Source organism: Molothrus ater, chromosome Z, assembly GCF_012460135.2.
Source record: "Molothrus ater isolate BHLD 08-10-18 breed brown headed cowbird chromosome Z, BPBGC_Mater_1.1, whole genome shotgun sequence".
Lineage (NCBI taxonomy): Eukaryota > Metazoa > Chordata > Aves > Passeriformes > Icteridae > Molothrus > Molothrus ater.
Genome location: NC_050511.2, coordinates 49,489,854 through 49,509,283, shown reverse-complemented (window position 1 = coordinate 49,509,283; position 19,430 = coordinate 49,489,854). Strand labels below are relative to the sequence as shown.

The following is a 19,430-nucleotide window of genomic DNA, read 5'->3' as shown; positions in this document are numbered from 1 at the left end:
AAACTTTGGAGTTTGACAATCAAAGAATATTTCAAGTTGGAAGGGACCCATAAGGATAGAGTCCAAAACCCTGCTTCTCACAGGACTACCTAAAACTAAACCATATCCAAGAGCTTCTTGAACTTAGATAGGCTTAGTGCTTTATGGACTTGACTAGCTCTGTGATGAACAGTTCATCTAGCATACTGTAAGAGACATTTGCTGAAGTTAAAAACTACACTCAGTGGCTTCCCTTGGTCAACTAGATGGGTCACTTTGTCGTAAGTGGGAAAAGAAAGGAAATTTAGTTGGTTAAGTGGCACTTTTCTCTTGTGATCCTGTGCTGGCCATGGCCAATGACTGCATTGTTTCTCAAGCATTTTTCAGTAACTCCCAGAATAAACTTTTCTATAATTTTAACAGGCACTGAAGTGGGACAGACAAGTCTGTAATTACCAGAGACTTCCTTCCTTCCCTTCTTGAAAATTGAAACAACATTTAACATCTTTCAGTCAGCTGGGATCTCTCCAGACTCCCAAGACAGCTGAAAAATAATGGAAAGAGTTCCCATAATGACATTTTTGAGCTCCTTCAGTACCCTGGGATGAACCTCACTGGGCTCTATACGTCTGTGCACATCCAGATGGAGCAGCAAGTCTCAAACAAGTTCAGGAGTGGCTGGGAGTTCAACATTATCCTTAGTCACAGTCTTCTAACACTGGGCTCTGGGGATTGAAGACAGAGGCAAAAGAAACACTGAATGTCTCTGCTTTGTCTATGTCCCAATTTTGAGGTGACCAACTGTGTTGAGAGTTAATGATGTTGTCTCTGTTCTTATTTTGCTCTTGACTTATTTAAAAAGCCCTTTTTGTCATTCTTCACAGTGTTGGCCAGCTTGAACTTCAACTGAGCTTTGGCCATATAAATTTTCTCCCTACAGGAGTGGACAGTCCCCTTTAAAGTCACCTGCTCATAAGTGACATCCCAAGTCCATACACATTCCTTTTCCACCTAAATTCTAGAAGATCCCTGCTCAGGCAGGCCAGGCTTCTGCCTTGCTTGCTTGGCTTTTGACTTGACTTGCTCCTGAACTCAAAAAGAATGCTAGTTAAAGACACTTATCTAAAGATATTATACTCCATTATGACTATTGTACTAGACAGATCTGTCACATTAGAAAAATTATCCTCATGGAGACAGAACTTAATCTGAAGATATCTGGAATTCAGCCTGCAAGGTACTTATGAACTGGTTAGAAAGATCTTCCAATACGTAGATGGAGTCACAAAAGTGTTTCTGCCAGAGATCTGAGATGCATTGAATATTGCTTAACACAAAAATGTTAAAAAGAATTAGAATCTACCAAACTGACACAGTCTTAAAAAGAATCCCCATCAGAGAAGGTGTTTACCTTGCCCATCATTTTAACTGATACAAACTAAACACATGCTACACTAAGTATAAAAAGAGGAATATGTACCTAAATACATCACCATACTTTCTGACAGGATGGTCTCTGAACTTTTTTGCCGTTGTACAAATAGTTTTCATGTTGTACACAAGGTACAGATTTTAAAGAAGGCACATAACATTGTTTGATTCTTAAGATTTACAGTCATAAGATAATGGTACGTGTAAATATTAAAAGCATGATAGATCTTGTCAGAAAAGGACTCCTGGTCTGACAGGCAGAGGCAGATTTCAATTTCCATAAGCAGGTGCACAGAAGAGGCACTCAACAATCCACTGGCATCTTTATAAGCAGTTTTGGACAACTGCATTTAAAAATGTAGACCTGCTTTTCCACACACAATTCAACAGCAGACTCATTATATGTTCATGTGAGCCACACGAAATTTTTAGTAATTTTCTATCTAATAATGAGTACAAAAGATAATGAAACAAAGAGCAATTTTTTTTTTTTCTAAACCAGCAGTAACTTCTTCCTTACAAAGGAAATGTCCTATTACAATCCTGCATCAATAACAACTTTGGCTAATAAAAGGATAATGAAACTATCCTATTTCACACCATACTAACAGATATTGATGTGATATGATAGAACAGTAAATAGTTCATGGAATACAACTTTTATTTCCTATTGAACTGGAATGCTCCTTCTACCTAGTCTGGCTCATTAAAACCTGTCTCTGAATGCTAGGAAACAGGAAACAATTAGTAATTGTGAATAAAATCATATATGCATATATAAATAAAATAATAATGCATGCATTATATTGCATGCATATCTCTGCATGACTAAGTCAAGCAAACAAGTCAAAACTCAGGAGTTATAGCTAAAAAATTTAAAAAATAATGGTTAGTGGAGTTCAGAAGAAAAGCCAAATTGCCACTTAGCTGACTTCAAAATGACATCAAGTTCTCATACACCTCCTACTACAACATAATCCTAGTATCACAAAGCAAAATGTGCTGCTCTTAAGACGACAAAAAGGATGCAAAATCATCTTAGTGTGTCTGTTGAAGGACAGACAACAAGACAATTAGCACCATTTTATTTTTGTTGCTTCGTTTTAATTTTAAATTCAAAAAGGGTGTATTATATAAGTTATTATAGTGTTCTTCTCAGCAAAATTTAATCAAAAGATATTCAGAGCTCCCAGTGCAACTCTTAAACACAAGAAGAATAAATCCTCAGGAAGTGAAGTATGGAAATAAGCTAAAATGAACTTAAAGATCTTTTTTGGCTGTGTTTAGGATCATAAATTCTATGACAAACATTTAAAACACTTTAAACACTATGTACTTCATCCTGTTTCTTAATGTGATTAGTTTTCTGTAAAGAAATAATAAATATTCTGCAAAGGAAGGTGGTACTTGGTACTGTGTCATATCACCCAAAATATTCACACGTCCAGAAGAGAGAATCTCTGGGTATTTTGAATATCCTCCAAAACTCTCTCTTCCATGCCAAAGCTATCACTCACAGATATTTGCTTCTTTTATCATTCAAATGCCTGGAGGTTGGCCAGATACACTGGTTAAGCAGAGGTTATCTGTGGATAACACCATCCACGCTCTCCTTGGCGTATGTGTGCTCCAAGTCATGCCATGAAAGCACACAATCATGACTTGCACTATGATTCTGTCTATGCCAGATGAATGAGGCTTTCAACAAAACGCTATATTATAATTTTTAGTAACTGATGTAACTGATACAATAAACTTACCAGGAAAACAAAACCACCTGCAACAAGATAAAGCCCTGGCAATGCTAAAACTCTTTTGCATGTTATTTCATACATGCAACAAAAGGAGATTTGATCAAACAAAACCTTGTACTGCTGTGACAGAGTTCTAAAAATTTATTTAGCCTTATTTAATAGATACCATGAGGTAATTTTTAGACTTTTTTCATAAATGAATGTTTGTTCAAACACCATCTTGCAATTACTCATGTAATCTAGAATGATTTTGTTTGTTAAGAGAAATTGATTACTTTGTTAACCTTAACACTGCATTTCTCTCCACAACTTTTCATCCAATTCAACATTTCACACTGAAGTGCTGTTATTTTGGGATGAGTTTCGTGCTTTTTCTGGCTGCTGTACTGTACAATCTTCAGCTGCCTCCAGATATTATTCAAACAGGATTCTAAAATGTTTTTGTAGATATCCTTTGCCTTGGACAAATAACCTGTTAATAAAGCAACAAAAGAAGTAAATGGAGTGACAAAAGATAATTGTCAAGCATTGTGTTCAATCTGCACATCAATTTAAAATCTATGTGAAGGTATCTTGCACAAAACCAGATGAAATGTTAATGGCTCCCCGATGTGGAAGGAGAATATGATCACTGGTACATAAATGGTGTTTATAAAACTGCTGTACTTTATGTAGTATCTGCTATGTAACTCCAGATAGAATTATGTAAGATTGCATCCTAAAGCTGCAGATGCTAGCAGCAACACTCTTATACTTAACTAATCTGTATTGTTTACACTGAGCAACAACAGTATTTCTATCACTGTTGTCTATAGCTTGTTTGTCCTGTGTGTTTCCCACTCTCCATATTATCACAACTACTCTCAACTCTGAATGGTGCCTTCTATGTATAAATGGTGAACAATGCTGGGCTTATCTGAAAATGCATAAAGAAAAAATACATCCAATATAACTACATGATGAATCACACAGCACAACAACATAACAGTGAAGACTACAAGGCCTACTTAGTATCTTGCTCAATTTTCTAATTTTTTTTCCAGATCTTTTTTACTTGTACAATTTCCTATGAGAGCTGTTCCTCAGGTTTGGAAACAAAGGTGCTTTTGTAACTCTGAAATATCATCTAGGAGTGCTTCTGCTACATAAAGAGAAGGGGAAGAACTGCTCATTTTTCTTCTCCCATCCTTCTATATTGTTTATAGGAATGATGGAAAAGAATTGTACTTAGGCTTCTACTTATATATTCATTCTGTATTCTTCTTCCTACTCTTTTATTGCTAGAAATATTTAAGGAAATACAAAGTATTTTCCCCTGCAGTTCAGTTTATGGTAGATGTTTTACATTTTACATCAATATTAAGGAAACACCTTCCATCAAGGGATAGTTCAGACTGAAGGTAGATGCTCTGAAGCAACTTTATCTCCTATAAAGACAGAAGGAGTCTGACTTTCCTAGGGCATTCATAAACACTCACTTCAACATCTTGTAGACTTATCTTGATAGAGGTATTTGAAAATTCAAAGCACACCTATAGGAATTTGACAAGCTCAGCATTATCATTTCAGACATTAAACTGGGTTACAATGGATTGCCATATTCCAAATTTGAATAAGACCAGAAAAGCTCAAAAAAAAATCTTCTACGTAAGTTCAGTATTGGAAGTTCAAACCTCTTTCCTCCTGACACATTAGATAATATTTAAGATTTTGCTTAATATGCTCTCAGATTTAAGTAGCTCACGTCCATGGAGCCTAACAATATTTTATGTGGAATGTGTTCCACATTCACAAAAGATAGATGGTAAATAGAAAAGGACTTGGCTTTTGCATGTTCCTCAGTTTCCACATAGAGATTCCAATGAAAATTTGTCATTCTGAGATACAAGACATATTATATATGTGAAAGCTGTTAACAAATGGAATAACAAACAGCATTCTATTAGTCATGAACTGAGCACCTACCCTGATGGTAAAGAGTCAGAGCTAAAAACATGAGGGGTTGTCCGCAGAATGCACACAAAGCTTTGGGTTTCTGGGTATCATTATTCAGGACTGAAAACATACCTAGAGCAGTATCCAAGCCACATGTTAGTAGCAGATCTCGAACTGTCACCAGCAGGTGTACCAGAGCAGCATGTCTGAACAGCATGATCTCCTTCTCATCTATTTTACCTTTACAAATAGAAGACAGAGGTGTGGTCTACAAAAGATGTCAGAACTCACATTTTATATGTATATATATGTAGTCAGCTTAAAAGATCCTGGTATCTAAGCATTTTCATTAAACACACTTGAACATAGATAATCTTCAAAGCTTAACCTTCAGATCTGGTGGTTTTGCCAAACAGCTTAAGATATAGCATAACATTTCCCAGGCGATGTGACCCAGGGCAAGTGGCACACAGGCCAATGTTTTTGAAAGGTGTGTACAGATAAATGGTGCTCGCTGGAGGAGGAGGTAGCAGGTCCCCTGGGCATATCATTAAAACTACATTGCTTTACTGATTTTAGTGTGGCAATTCTCTGCACTTAATTAACACCCCATTATTAGAATCTTCACCCTCAAGAAGGTAAATCTGAATGACATTTGCTCCTTCTTAGCCCCAAAAACATCAAACAAATTTATGGGCTTTCTATTCCGTAGTGTGTATCCATTTTGAATATATATTAGTGGACTTGATTGAAGAGGAAGGAATTTCTAGTCTGAAGACAGAAGGTATTTTTGAAAATTGCACACAGTTAATTGTGCAGTTCATCATCATAAACCAAAAATTTTTGAAAACACAACTACAGAGTAAGCGTGCTTAATAACAAAACACATACTTCAAATTGCTTAAAAAGGTTGAGGAAGATAATTAATGAATAAATTACTACAGCTGAAGGTGCATTCTAGGAGAAAAATAGTAGCTACTTCTGTGTACTGGGATTAACGTAACTTTTAATTCAAAAATACAAGCAACACATTTGGGAAAGAAAAATCAACTTAAGGACACAGCATACAGAAGGACTTAGCTGGGAACTGCATGAAAGATCTTGCAACTGCTGTGCATCAAAAGATAGAAAGTCAATGTCCAGCTCTGTTAATGAAGGACTATATCCAACTCTTTACACCAATCACCATAACAACTCAGTGAGGAATACAGGTCATTTAGAAACAACGGAACACAGTAAGAAACCATTTTATGATGAAAGACTGGAGCACTTGGTGATATTTGATGCATAAAAGACCAGCAGGGGAATAGTAATCTGCTAACAGATCACTACCATTACAGTAAGTGATTGTTTTCTATGTTCACCCAGGGATTAAGGGACAAATACATCAGCATAGTCTGGAGGAAAGTGGAATAAGACTGGATATTGTGAAACTATTTAAAACCAGGAAGGAAATAAAAGAACTACATTACTATGTAGTTGGGAGATTTTTGTATCTCGTACAGAGACAGAGAAATATTCATTAGGAATGAATTAGGTATTTTCTCTCTTGCTTCTGTGGACCTTCCAGCAAGAAAGTTCTTACTTTCTTCTGCTGCTTTAGTTGAGGAAAAATGCAATTTCTATAGCATGTAAACTGCATTTGAGAGGATATAAGTTTTCTTAAATTAATCTTGAATTGAAATGCAGACATATTCTTTTCCTTGATTCAGAGAAGCAGTAGTAATTCTCTGTACACTTTTCTCACAAATGTTTTCCTTTCTGTGATTCACTGATACAGATATAGATACCATATATCTGTTTATCCCTCATGTTTGTGAAGATGGTGTTTGCTTTTTTGTAAACTCCTTCACATTAAAAGAACACTGCTGCTGATAATTTTAATATGATAAATCTATAAATCACAGTCTGTCATTCTGTAGGGCCAACTACAGTTTCTTTTTGCTTTCCTTCTCATTTGTGGTTTCATGGTTGTTAATGTTTTCTTTGAGAAAAATACATTCAACACAGAAAGTAATGAAATTGAGACATCAAGAGTCTATTGCATAATTTGTGACATAGTATAGAAACCTGGCATGTAGTAGACAGCCTACTATGTTATCCTTACAACTAGTTCTCAACTATGAGCTGTACAAGTCAAAAAATAGCACAAAATACAGAGTAACTTCCTAATGTTCCTCAAATTCAGTCTCTATTTTGTTATGAAGTTTTCCTGACTCTCTTTACAGTCAAAAACCTTTGTAAGGGGTCACTAACTTTGATGTCTTTCCTTCTAATTTTTCTGTTTTTATAGGGCTTTCACATGCCTCATATGAAAGAAATGAAGTCAGAAGGAAACCAAAGTATTATGGATTTTTTTTCCTCCTAATTTCTAACACAGACATAGTGTTTGGCATTATGCAGGTGTAAAAATAAAGAACATTGTTTGCTATTGTTTATATATATATTTTTGCCATATATTTCTGAAGCACATGTAAAATCTTTTAAACTGAAATCCAATTAGAATAATTCTGTATTGCAATATTCAGGTTAATAAATGTAATGTTGAACAATGAGACATTTTTGAAATAAAAGAGGAAATCAGTTGTAACTCTATAAGATAAACTGTTAAAAGATTTACCATTCATTTATAAAACATCTTGAACCTTGTCTCACCAATTAAATCTGAATTAGTTTCAAAGAAGAACAGATGTTTTAAAGACATACCTTGTTTAAAATTATCACATATCACTTTCTCTTGTTGTTTCAAGAAAAACCTTGTATGATCAAATTTAACACCATCAAAGCTCCAAGTAACAGAAGCAAGTACACCCAGGTGTGTCAAATCTTTTAGTACAGGAATAGCTGCTTCTTCCAAGAGGCAGTATGCCTGGCATTGGCTTTCTGGATAACACAACGAACAAAACGTAATAATGAAGTTTGGCTTTACATGCCACTACTGGACACAAATATTAAAAAGACCTAGCAAAACATTAACAACTTTATCTTGTTCATGCAAGCTGCAACATTAATGGAAAAAAGTTAACTTGCCACAGGCTCTCCTGAGTGTAGCAATCAGCTCATCCTCACAGCAGGTAACCACATTGCATTTGATAACATGATCAAACTCCATGAGGAGAAGCTAGAATTTTTTACTCCTGTGACCTACACTAAGATTGTTCTACTATTCAGTTGTTCTACAGCAGCCCGTTTCTACATCACAGTCATTTTCAAAATGCTGATTTTTGTTTTGACTGCAGAAATGCTTTAATTTCTCTCTCCTGTTGCATTAAAGGAATTTTGCTTCAAAATTTATTAGAAAAATAATTTAAAAATAAGCTTAAAGCTATGATTCCCATCTCAGATGCGAACAGATGAAAAGACTACTCTACTCTTTCACTGGTTATGTGAAAGAAAATCCTATTAAGCACATGGCTCAAATGAATGCATTTCTCAGAAAACCAAACTAATCTCTGCTAGGCCTACAACTTCCTAGGGCTGGATATTTTTAATTTGAGGTTATATATATATAGCTTGGATAAATATTTTCTAGGTTCTCCTCTACCATTTCTACTGCATGAGAAAGGTGTTGTCAGTTATGTTCTTTGATACAATGCCTCATACAACAGCCAGAGTTCAAGGGGTAAGGCCCAGTCATATCTGAGATAAATCCATTGCTGATTTCTACTGTGTTAAAGACCTTTCCTATCAAAACGACTACTTATCTCTTCCATCCCCATTTCCCATCTACTCAGACAAAAATGTGCAAAATAATAAATGGAAAGTACTAAATGGCATTAAGAGATTTCATGTCTGCTAATTTTGATCAGACATAACTCTAAGTCCCAGTTACTTTTCTTATCATGCAATTGGCTTTAGTCTTAAGATGGAGCTCCATAGCCTGGCTCTCATCTCTGTGCCAAATAAATATCTGTCTACTTGTACTTCCAGCCACAAAGAAAAGAGACTAAGTCTAATAATTTCTGTATTTTTCTGAGCACCACTATTTTATATAAAATTCTATTGCAAAACTATATAGAATCATAGAATAAGTAAGATCATTGAGCTCAACTGCTAACCCATGTTCACCACTAACCCATGTCCCCAAGTGCCACATACTCAGGTTTTTTTGACACTGCCAGGGATGGTGAGTCTACCACTACCTTGGGAAGCCAGTTCCAATGCCTGACTACCTTTCCAATAAAGAAGTTTTTCCCAATTTCCAATCTAAATCTCATCTGGTGCAGCTTGATGCCATTTCCTCTGGTCCTGTCACTTATTACCTGCGAGAAGGTAAAGCAGTTCCAAAAACAGTGTATACCTGATGGCTGAATATTGATAGTGATACTGTCTTTATTCTCTTGGGTATTTTCCTCTGTTTTTACAGTCTCACAAAAAGAATCATCCTCTTTGAGAATACTCATATGCTGATCTTCAGGCTGTACCACTAAATAAGAAACCACAAGTGAATATTTAGCTAATCACAAAACCAGCTCAATAAATAAGAAAACTGCTCTATAAATTACTCTACATGCAAAAAAAAAACCTTTCAAATGAAGTTGTTTTTGTGAAATATACATTTTCTCTTTATGAATTCTTTATTGTTTTCCTGGGCTTATACAGTACAAAAATCCACAAGATGCAAAAGCAGATTAGGCCCTCTCAGCCCTCACAGCCCAAGAAGTTAAGCATTATCAGAATGCTCTTCCTAAGAGTAGAAATACAGACCTGGGAAAGTTAAGGAGCTGGTACTACTGGTCTATAATATAGTTCCATAGGAAACCTCATATGCCTTTATATGGAGAAAAAACATGCATGACAGAAAAATGCTGCTGATCATAAGGAGCTCAAAGTACGAAAAATACATCAGTGAATGTGAGTAGAAAAGTTTAGATACTTTAAGCCACGTGGAAAGAACACAGAAGTTGCAAATGGAAAAAAAAAAAGATAAAAAGAATTGCATATTGAAAATAATTTTTCTCCTCTCATCTAGCTATCTTTTGCAACTTGTTAATATTTCTAAGTAGCCTTCCCTTCTTCTTGATACATACAGATGCATGAGCTTCAACTTCTGGCCACAAAGCTTCTTCTCTTTATTTCTGATTATTTTTCTGTGAGAGGGGTTCTTATTGAATAAGAATATTCTTATAAATATTATTGACTTTTCTACTTAAGAATGCCACTTCCCTCAGAAAACAAACTAATAATACAGAGACAGAAGGCAAAGAAAAACTGAATTTTTATTCTAGTTAACTTAGATAACTTGCCTTACTTTGAAAAGATATCTGGGGTTCAAAACTGGATCACTGAGTTGTTTCTACTATTTTCTTCCTGCGTATTTTCTAAACATTACACACAATGATATCTTTAAAAAAATAAGTCAAACAACAAAGAGGCCTTACAGGCACCTCTAGCCTTTCTACTTTTCAGTTAGAGTTAGAATGACCCTTGATAAAAACTTTTCTTTATTGCAAAAGGATGCTACGTTTTATATCATTTCTACATCGATGTGGCTCATCACAGACCCCTCTATTTTAATGGCTTCTCCACATGTCAGGTGTAACTGATCCGCACACTGTGGTCTACCTGTGCACATATCCTAATCTGCATTGAATCTTCTTAAACCCTCCCAAGCCTACTCGAGAATGCGACAGCTTGTCTTTCAATACGCTTGGATTCCTCGTTAGGCGATGCAGTGCTGGCCAGGGTCCACTAGACGGCAGCATAAAACTTCAGGTACCTCGGTCTCTTAATTCTAAAATTTGGATTATTGCTTTCTGACGCCATGAAAAGTTTTATGCATCTTCGACACAGTCAGAAACACATGAATTTTACAAAAAAATAATTACTCCCAAAAGATTACATAAGCTTTCAATTAAACAAACATCCCAACTCTACAGGAATTATTGCTGAGGCTTTTATGTAACAACTGTTTTGTTTTGTTTTGTTTTTAATGCTAGGACATTTAACTAAAACACAGATAAAAGTTAATGTAAAAATTCTCTCTTGAAAATCCAAAAAGTTTATAAAAATTTTTTTTACATATAATTACATTCTGAAAAGTGAATTTGGAGGTATGCCACTGTTACCTGCCACTTTATGTCACAGATAATTGATAATTCTTTTTCAAAACAAATAAGAAAGTTCTTCTACTTTTTTTACCTCTCTGCTATTTTGCACTCCTTCAATGCTGAGCACATAACCTGATATTCTTTTCCAAGTACTGCCATCAACAAGAACATGCCTACCAACAATTTTCTGTTTTCCCTAATATCTGTTCTGGTGCATTGTTTGATGAATTGATGGGGTTTGCACCAACATCAATAGCTCAAATGAACAATTCCTGTTCATTTCCTAGGCTACAGAAGTGAGTACTGATATTTGCCATCTGACAACTACAATGAATTTGAGGATTACTACTTCTTCAAAGTGGCCAGGAGATCCAATTTAGAACATATGGATGGAAGAGATCTCCTGAATTAAGTACCATTTACAGTTACTTGGTCAGAATAGGAATAAACTCAAATATTTATTTTATGAAATATCACTTCCAACAAAAAAAAATAGCACCCCCGCCCCCAGCTCATCCCAAGTAAACCAACCAATCAAAATCCTCTAATATATCTAAGGGAAAACAACAAAAGGTAAGATATGTAGCTAAAAATTCAGTTTAAGACCATAAAAATGTTGCCAATTTACTTCAAATAATTGACTAGGATGAACTAGCATCTGTTGTAACTGGTGAAATGGAGAAGAATTTAATCTGGATAAAATGGCAGATTAAACTGGTTCACATACCTTTTTCAGGTCTATCTACATAATATTTTTCCTCTCTTTGGGTGACTGTATATTTAGATCTCATCATAATAAAGCTGTTCAGATCAGAATCATCGTTGGCCCATTTAGAAGCAAGTGCAAGTGATGCAGGCTTTCCACTACAGGATGATTTGTCTAGTTTAGAAGACACATCTTTACAGCTGTCTGATTCAGATGGTTTGGGGGTTTTCTTTTCTTGGTTTAAGAAGAAAATTGCCTCTTCTGTCTTAATCTTGCTTATGCTTCCTCCAGTAAGCTCTGCCACAGATGTATTTGTACTGTGAATTTTGGCAGGTAACAGAGCACTCACGGCAAAGTTCTGCCTTTGAATCTGCAGTGACAAGTCAGGATTAACTACTTTCTCTGATGAATGCCTTTCAGCAGAAAACAGCTCTTGGTTTGTCACACAATTCTTCTCCTCGAGCCATCCTAAAAAATACAATTTAATTTATGTGCTGCGACACAGATTTTTCTCTTTTCTTTCTCCTCATTGGAATTAAGGACTTTGGGTGATTTACAGAGAAGGTATTTTTACAAACTTCTTCTTTGCGCCTTCTCAGATCACTAGGATCCCTTTTCAGAAAACTTGCACTGACTAGTTCTAAGTAAAAACGCACAGTATTAAGATACAGAAGGCGAGGCTATTGTTTGAAGTTTTCACCATCTACATGGAATTTATTGATGTTAGATTTCTAGAAAGTGAGATGAAATACATTTCATTAGGAAGAAAAATTGTCAATTTTTGTTTCCTAGAGGGAAAAAAGAAGAACGCAAAGAGTTCCATCTGAAGACATGCTTCACTAGAACTACAACTTTTTTGCACTCTGGCTTCACATCCATCTGAAACACAGTAGGTAAACAATTAAAGAATGTAAAAAGCAGTTAATTGGAAATGTTCCTCCATGAGCAGTATCTATGTGTTTCACAATATATCATGTTACTGAAAATCCTTGGAGTTCTACAACCACAACTGGTGCCTTGCAGTCTAGCCATAGTTATACAACAAAATCTGAATAAGTTTTTGCTTTTTGTGTTGAAGTTTGATTACAAGAATGCAAAAATGTCCATGAAAAATTCTGAAGTGATGAGCTGTTCAAATTTGAAATAGTCTGCATAAAAAAAACCCTCTACAGTCTCACAAAACAAGTTTTCACTGTAACATACTCCCCTCACTGACCTTGTGCAGGTAGGACTATGTGAGTATCTGCTTTATTAAAATATTCCAAAGCAAAACTACTACTTCTTAAGAAATTATCCTGAATGAAACTATTTTATTAAAAAATGACTGGTGGAGGCTATTCTTCATCTGCACAGTAACAGAAAAAAATGACTTTGTGTAGTTCAACACTTTTTTCCTCCAATTTCTTTTAAGTTAGTGAAAGTACACCTTAATTGCAGTAGTGCCCTTCCTTCATTTTAATGTAAAACATTTTGTTCTTAAGAAAAAATTAATTTCCTTTGTTCTTGAAGATCTGTAACTCCCTGTGTGATTCTCTGTTTAAGTACCAATCTTTGCCTTTTTATCGCTTTTTTTAAAAAAGAAGATACTTACTTTCTAATTGATATGTTGTAAATTGTGTGAATGTTTCTACTTCTGTTGGAAGCAGACTGTTTGCATTACTTCCATCCATATAGAATTGTTCCAAAATTTCTACAGCTGCTGGATTTAAACCCCTATGAAGCCACCAGCCCTCCTCTAGTGAGCCAAGCATTGGTGCTTCAACCTCAAGTAGCAGTTTTTTCTGCAGCTCTCTCAGTGAATGATGCTGATGTGCAAGGTTAACAGCTGGATGCTCTACAAAAGAACCAGAAATTAACATATAATATCAATAAACTAGAAAGATGAAAACAGAATGTCCTTTCCAAAATGAAAGCTCCCAAGTACTGCTGGCTTATTACATGTATCTGTTATTCATACTTCCATTTGTAACTCTGCGTCCAACAATAGATTTAAGAGCAAAGTGGTTAACTTTATCAGAAGAAGTGTGTTTTTCTGAGTTCTGTGAGTAAAAGGGGTGAGGGTTTCAATTTTTTTTTTCCAAATCTAATAATGTGCAGCTGCATAACTTAAGCTACAAATTATCTTGTTAATTATCTGTGGGTTATTGTCATGGTTACAAAGACTTATCATATCCTTAGCTGAAAAAAAATTAACTGAAACAGTAATGAGCATACCATATGTTATTTTCAATTATAAATCAAAGTACAAATGAATTGGACAACAAAACAAGTCAATATACAGAACTTAATCCTGAGACTTGTAAAATGAAGGCAAATAAAGTGAAATGAAAGAATAGTAGTAATATATACTCTGGCACTTTCATGAATAGCCTGCAGCTTGTTTTGGTTTTGTGTATTCTGCTTCTCTTCTACTCTTGTGAAGTTACAATATTATTTTCCATTAACAGTACTACTGTATTGGTTGCTACATATTTTGAAACATTATTTATAGGAAAATAGCACACAGGAATGAATTAAACAGATTACCAAATTTCAACTTATTTCATATAATAGTAGTGAACACTGTCATAAAAAAATAAAACTCTTGCTTAATTCACATTTTCTCCATAGAAGGATACATGGCATATCAACTTCTCTGTTGCCATACTCTAACTTCTTCACATAATAAAAACTTCACAGGGTTACAGTAACTGAATAAACTTCAGTGGCTCAAATATGTGCTCTGGAATATAACATTATATTTTCTGCTATATTTCTGCATGTACATGTAACTTTTAAACATCAGTTAGAAATTGATCATCAATTAGAAATCCTTACCAACAAGCAAAAGAGAGCTCATATTATCCCGATACTTCTCTGATTGCCATACCAAAGATTCTAAGAATTCCCTAGAGGGCTCTGCAATCAAAATACTATGAAGAACATAAAAAAAATGTGCAGGTATGAAATTTAGGAGCATTAAATTTAGCATTAAATTTTGATTTATATAGATACACTTTTAAAGATACACTTTGTCTTTAAATTTTCAGTTCATTCATTCATTCATTCACTCATTCCTGAATTTTTTTTTCCTATCCATATGGAGGACAATAGGAAAGAGTAAGAGAAGGAGCCATCAAGGTTGGGTAATGAAGTAAAGCAGCACTGAGTGAAAACTCTGTCTAGACCGTGGCTCCCATCCCAAAGGCATATTGAAATTCTTCCTGCATATGTTAGAAAGATAGCAAGGCAAGAAACGCTAGTCTCAAATAAGATGAGAAAGAAAAGAGGGAGCAATCCTAATCCTATATTGGCATGAAAAGGCCTGAAATTTATTGTTGGAGGGTATCCCTGAAACAGACAATAGTTTCTTACTGTATCTCTTCTGGACATTTTGCAAGTGATCCTTGTGCAACATATGTGCTTGCCATAAGCATAAATACATGCATATACATGCCCATACATATACTTGCTAAATACTTTAAATATTTACTGTTGTCTACTGCAAAAACAAGACTGGATTTTCAGGCTATAAAATCCTCCCAGAGAAAGAGGACTACAGAAGCAACTTCCTTTCCTTTTTCAGACACCTCTAGAAAACCACACATATGGACTGTGCATTCCATCACTCTTTCACACAAAATACAATATATTTGCAGCTCAAAGAATAAGTACCAATTCATTAATACAGCGAAGCTATTTTTTCATTAATTTTGAGGATTCATGACAGAATTTGTCACTACCAAGGTTTCATTACCTGTTACCAGAGAGAGAACTAGGTTCTTCTTGAAGTCCTCTGCACAGAAAATTAACCCATGATCTTTGTTGTCTGCATGGAGGAGTTAAAGGCACTTCCATTTCATCTTTCAAATATGGAATATATTCAGCTGGAAATTGCATAAAGCCCCAGCCAAAACAAAAATAAAAATCAAAATCACAAAGCTACTTGTGAATGAAATATACATGCTTATGAATCTTACACAAGTGAAGTTCTGGATTAAAATAGATAATATTTTCATGGGACAATTCAATAAGCTATATGCCACACACATATAATTTCCAGAGAGTTTGGGGAAACAATTGTAGATCACATTCCTTGATGTAGTTCTGGGTACATACGCTTCACAGATAAGATTATTTTTATAATTAAATCATCAGGTATCACAGCTGAGATTTTGATATTTATCCATAAATGAAGTTAATTAAGTGGGAGAGAGACTATAGGCAATATTGTGGTTGCTGTAAGAAAAGCCTCAGGAACTTCAAAAGCAGTCAGGATTTTAATGAAAAAAAATACTCTTTCAAGCAGAATTAGTTCTCATTTAAATTTCTAGGGAGATCACTAAAATGAATTACTACACCAGTTTTTGTTTTTAGTTAAAGCAGTATACAAAAAACCTGGCATGTTAAAAGTCCTCTACAAGTAATTTTGAACATTCTTTTTTTCTTCCTCCCAATTATATTAAATGTGGACATATTAATGATTACTGGGTTTTATTCAAGTCTTATTACAAATTTGCGACTTCAATGATTTTGGTGGTTCACATGATTGACCTGGTATTAGTCTCTCCAGCATTCTACCAACCCAAAAGTAGAAACCACAAAAACCATAGTTGTTCCATGTTCTGTGATAACTAAGGCAGAAAAATTGTGAATAAATCAGTGCCTCCACAAGGAAAAACACTTATAATGTTCATTCCACCAGGCAGCAAGTAGATGCAATCATCATATACCCACATTGCCTGGACAATTGGCACAAAGAAGCCTATGAATCAGTCACCTGTCCAGCTGTTCACAGCTTCTCCTTGAAGGACCTAACAAGCTGATTGTTAGGCAGGAAGAGTAAGGGACAGTGATAGAAAGCCAGAGGACATAAACATATCAGAAAAATGGGGAAAAAAAAGTAAGAAATTAAAGTGGGTACAAAATAAAACAAGACACTTCCAGTCAGTATAACTTCTTTTCCACTTAGAACAAAAAAGGTTCAATGAACTCATACTGTGAACTTCAGCTCACAAACCAGTTTTTGTGAGGAGCAACAATTTTAGGACTTTACTTTGAACAGGACAGAAGCTGGTCTCAGGACAGCAAAAATACCTGCTGTATCTAAAAAGAACTATTCTTTCTCTTTGAGCAATACTATTCATATTTGTTCTTGTCTAGTTATTTATGCCTTTGAGACTGGAATTCTTTATCAGCTACATTAGTTAAACTCTGCCTACACTCCGAGCAACATTCCCTTCTCAGAACATTGCTGACCCAGAGAACTATCTTGTCTCTCAATGCCTTTTTTAAACAAACTCAGTGACTAGAGAAAGAATGCTCAGTCTTATAACTGCTTCTTCTCTGAATTCAAGCAAACATATTTCACTTCTGGTAACTCATAAAGAGCAAAATTAATTAGAAGGAGAAGACTGCTTGATAGCAGAAGTTTCTGTATTGGGTGTGAGGTTTCAGCTGAGATACTATGCTTGCACACATTTGTAGGTCTCTAGCCTACAGACCTGAGTCCATCCTAAAAAAAAAAAAAAAGAAAAAAAAAAAGAGAGAGAGAGAGAGAGAGAGAGAGAGAGAGAGAGAGAGACAGAGGGATGGAAGCTGATTGTGGCCTAACAATAGAATTCTGGTAAACCAGAATTAGGTAAATTAGGTAAACAGAATTAGGTAAACCAGACCTAAGAGAGCAACTGGTAATAAAGACTAACGCAGCCACTTTTTTTAAAAGACAATTCAAGATGGCCTGACCACTCATCTACTGCAGAAGAATGGACAATACCCAAGAGAAGATCACAGTCAATTTTTTAGTACTACATACAGGGCAAGAGTCAGATCTACCACACTTAAGCCCCTCCTGCTTGTAAGCTTTAGAAGTAAAGAGCAGTCAGAGAGCTGACTACACACAGATTACAGTTTATCATGCTAGACAATAATCCCCAGATCTAAAACAGGCTTCACTTTATCTTGATGGTACTTGGTGTGTTTGCATTGAGCTTTTATATCAGACACTTTGAACGATATGATTGTTCCAACCAAAATTCCACTACAATATAGTATCTAAAGCATGGTACTATTAGTACTATTAGCCTGCAGGGGACAACTATCAGCTAAATTTAAAACTTGTTGAAACTAGGATGAGAAGAAAGGTCTTGGTCTGGAGAAAACTCAACATTTCTTGAGTATTTCAATAACTCCTGTATGGAAAACTATCAAGTAAACAAGCACTGATGGATAATACTGCTACTGTCCACTGCAACAATGGATAGATCTTTTCATAGATAGGATATACATGAGGATGAGATGTACATGTATCATCATGCTCAGATCACATTTATTTGTAAATGTTGCTCTTTGTGCAGGCTCTTCTACATTAAACGAAGGGTGAAAAATGTCACCAGCACAGCCATTTTCCTGCCTTGCTTAGTCAGCCAGAATTTAGCTGTGAATATAGTAGCGCTGGCAAAGAGTGTACATTACTTTGAAAGGTTACACCTGGAACCCAAAAAAACTTTAAATAAGGTTGGATGACTAGGTTGAGCAGTAAGACACCAAAGCTGCTCAGCACTGGTCAATGGTGTAAACACCATGACTTGGGTTTTCAACATAATAAAGGTGGACACCTAGTGTGCATTCCCTGATTCTAGTGCAGGAGAAGAAAAGATTCAATGCACATTAGCACATACTTAACAGGTGGAGTTAATTTCTGTAGAAAACAGTTCTGGCTTTATTTCCCAATCACACATAATTACTGAACCATTTGCAAAACAGGATATCTGCACAGGAGTTTTCAGTCTCTAGAATTTATAAACACAGCACTGCTACCTGAATTGTTCTCCACCACCCTCTTTTGAAAGCATTTATATCAGACTTTAACAAACTTTAAACTGTGCTGTTTGACTCCACAATTTTAATCAATCTGCCTTAACTTTCATCTACCCGCTCTCAGTAGATGAGTTGCTAGATATAAAAAGATCTAAAAATCTAATAAAGTGCAAAAGTTATAGACATTGCTTACAGCCAAAAGCAACATGAAGGAATTGTAAAGTTGCTTGTGTTTAGACTGTAAAGCTCTACAAAGGAGCATTTCACTTCTACCTCCTTATGGTGTGGGTACAAAAGAATAGATTACACAAAGTGAATCTTCTTACCTATGTGGTACATGTTTTCCCAAAAATAGAATATTAGAGAAACTACTTGAAAAATTTATCTTCAATATCCCCCCTTGATTAATACAGATCTTCCTACCTGACTTCCCAAGTTCCAACATACTTGTGCTAATACTGGAGCAAACCTCTTGTGGAATGGCCCAGTACTTGGAAATTTCTACTTTGCATGTAATTTCTCCTTTGAGATCTGAAAACAGATTTTAAAAGGTGCCATAAATGAACAATTTATTAATTTTTCCAGTCAGACTTTCAGTCTTTTTATAGAACCTCCATGATATATTGTTATGAAAAATTAATCATGCTTGGTAGCTCCAGATGCTTTAACTGACTAGAGCAGTGCTCAGTCTTGTCCCTTAAGTGACAAAAAAATCCCCCCCCAATATTGTACAGTCACTATCTGAATTATCCCAAGATCTTATGACTACAATGATTT

The 19,430-nt window shown here is 35.3% G+C and overlaps 1 protein-coding gene across 1 annotated transcript in view; it reads right to left on the bottom strand.

Annotated features, from left to right (window-relative positions):
* The window catches only part of SHOC1 (shortage in chiasmata 1), a 47,973-nt gene that overhangs the window by 15,866 nt on the left and 12,677 nt on the right, over positions 1-19,430 (bottom strand). The window contains exons 8-16 of the mRNA XM_036402858.1: positions 19,077-19,184; positions 15,592-15,721; positions 14,673-14,767; positions 13,447-13,689; positions 11,877-12,323; positions 9,400-9,525; positions 7,806-7,982; positions 5,232-5,339; positions 3,449-3,636 (exon numbers count right to left, since the gene is read on the bottom strand). Coding sequence (XP_036258751.1) covers positions 3,449-3,636; positions 5,232-5,339; positions 7,806-7,982; positions 9,400-9,525; positions 11,877-12,323; positions 13,447-13,689; positions 14,673-14,767; positions 15,592-15,721; positions 19,077-19,184 — 1,622 coding nt within the window. The remainder of the gene's footprint in view (positions 1-3,448; positions 3,637-5,231; positions 5,340-7,805; positions 7,983-9,399; positions 9,526-11,876; positions 12,324-13,446; positions 13,690-14,672; positions 14,768-15,591; positions 15,722-19,076; positions 19,185-19,430) is intronic.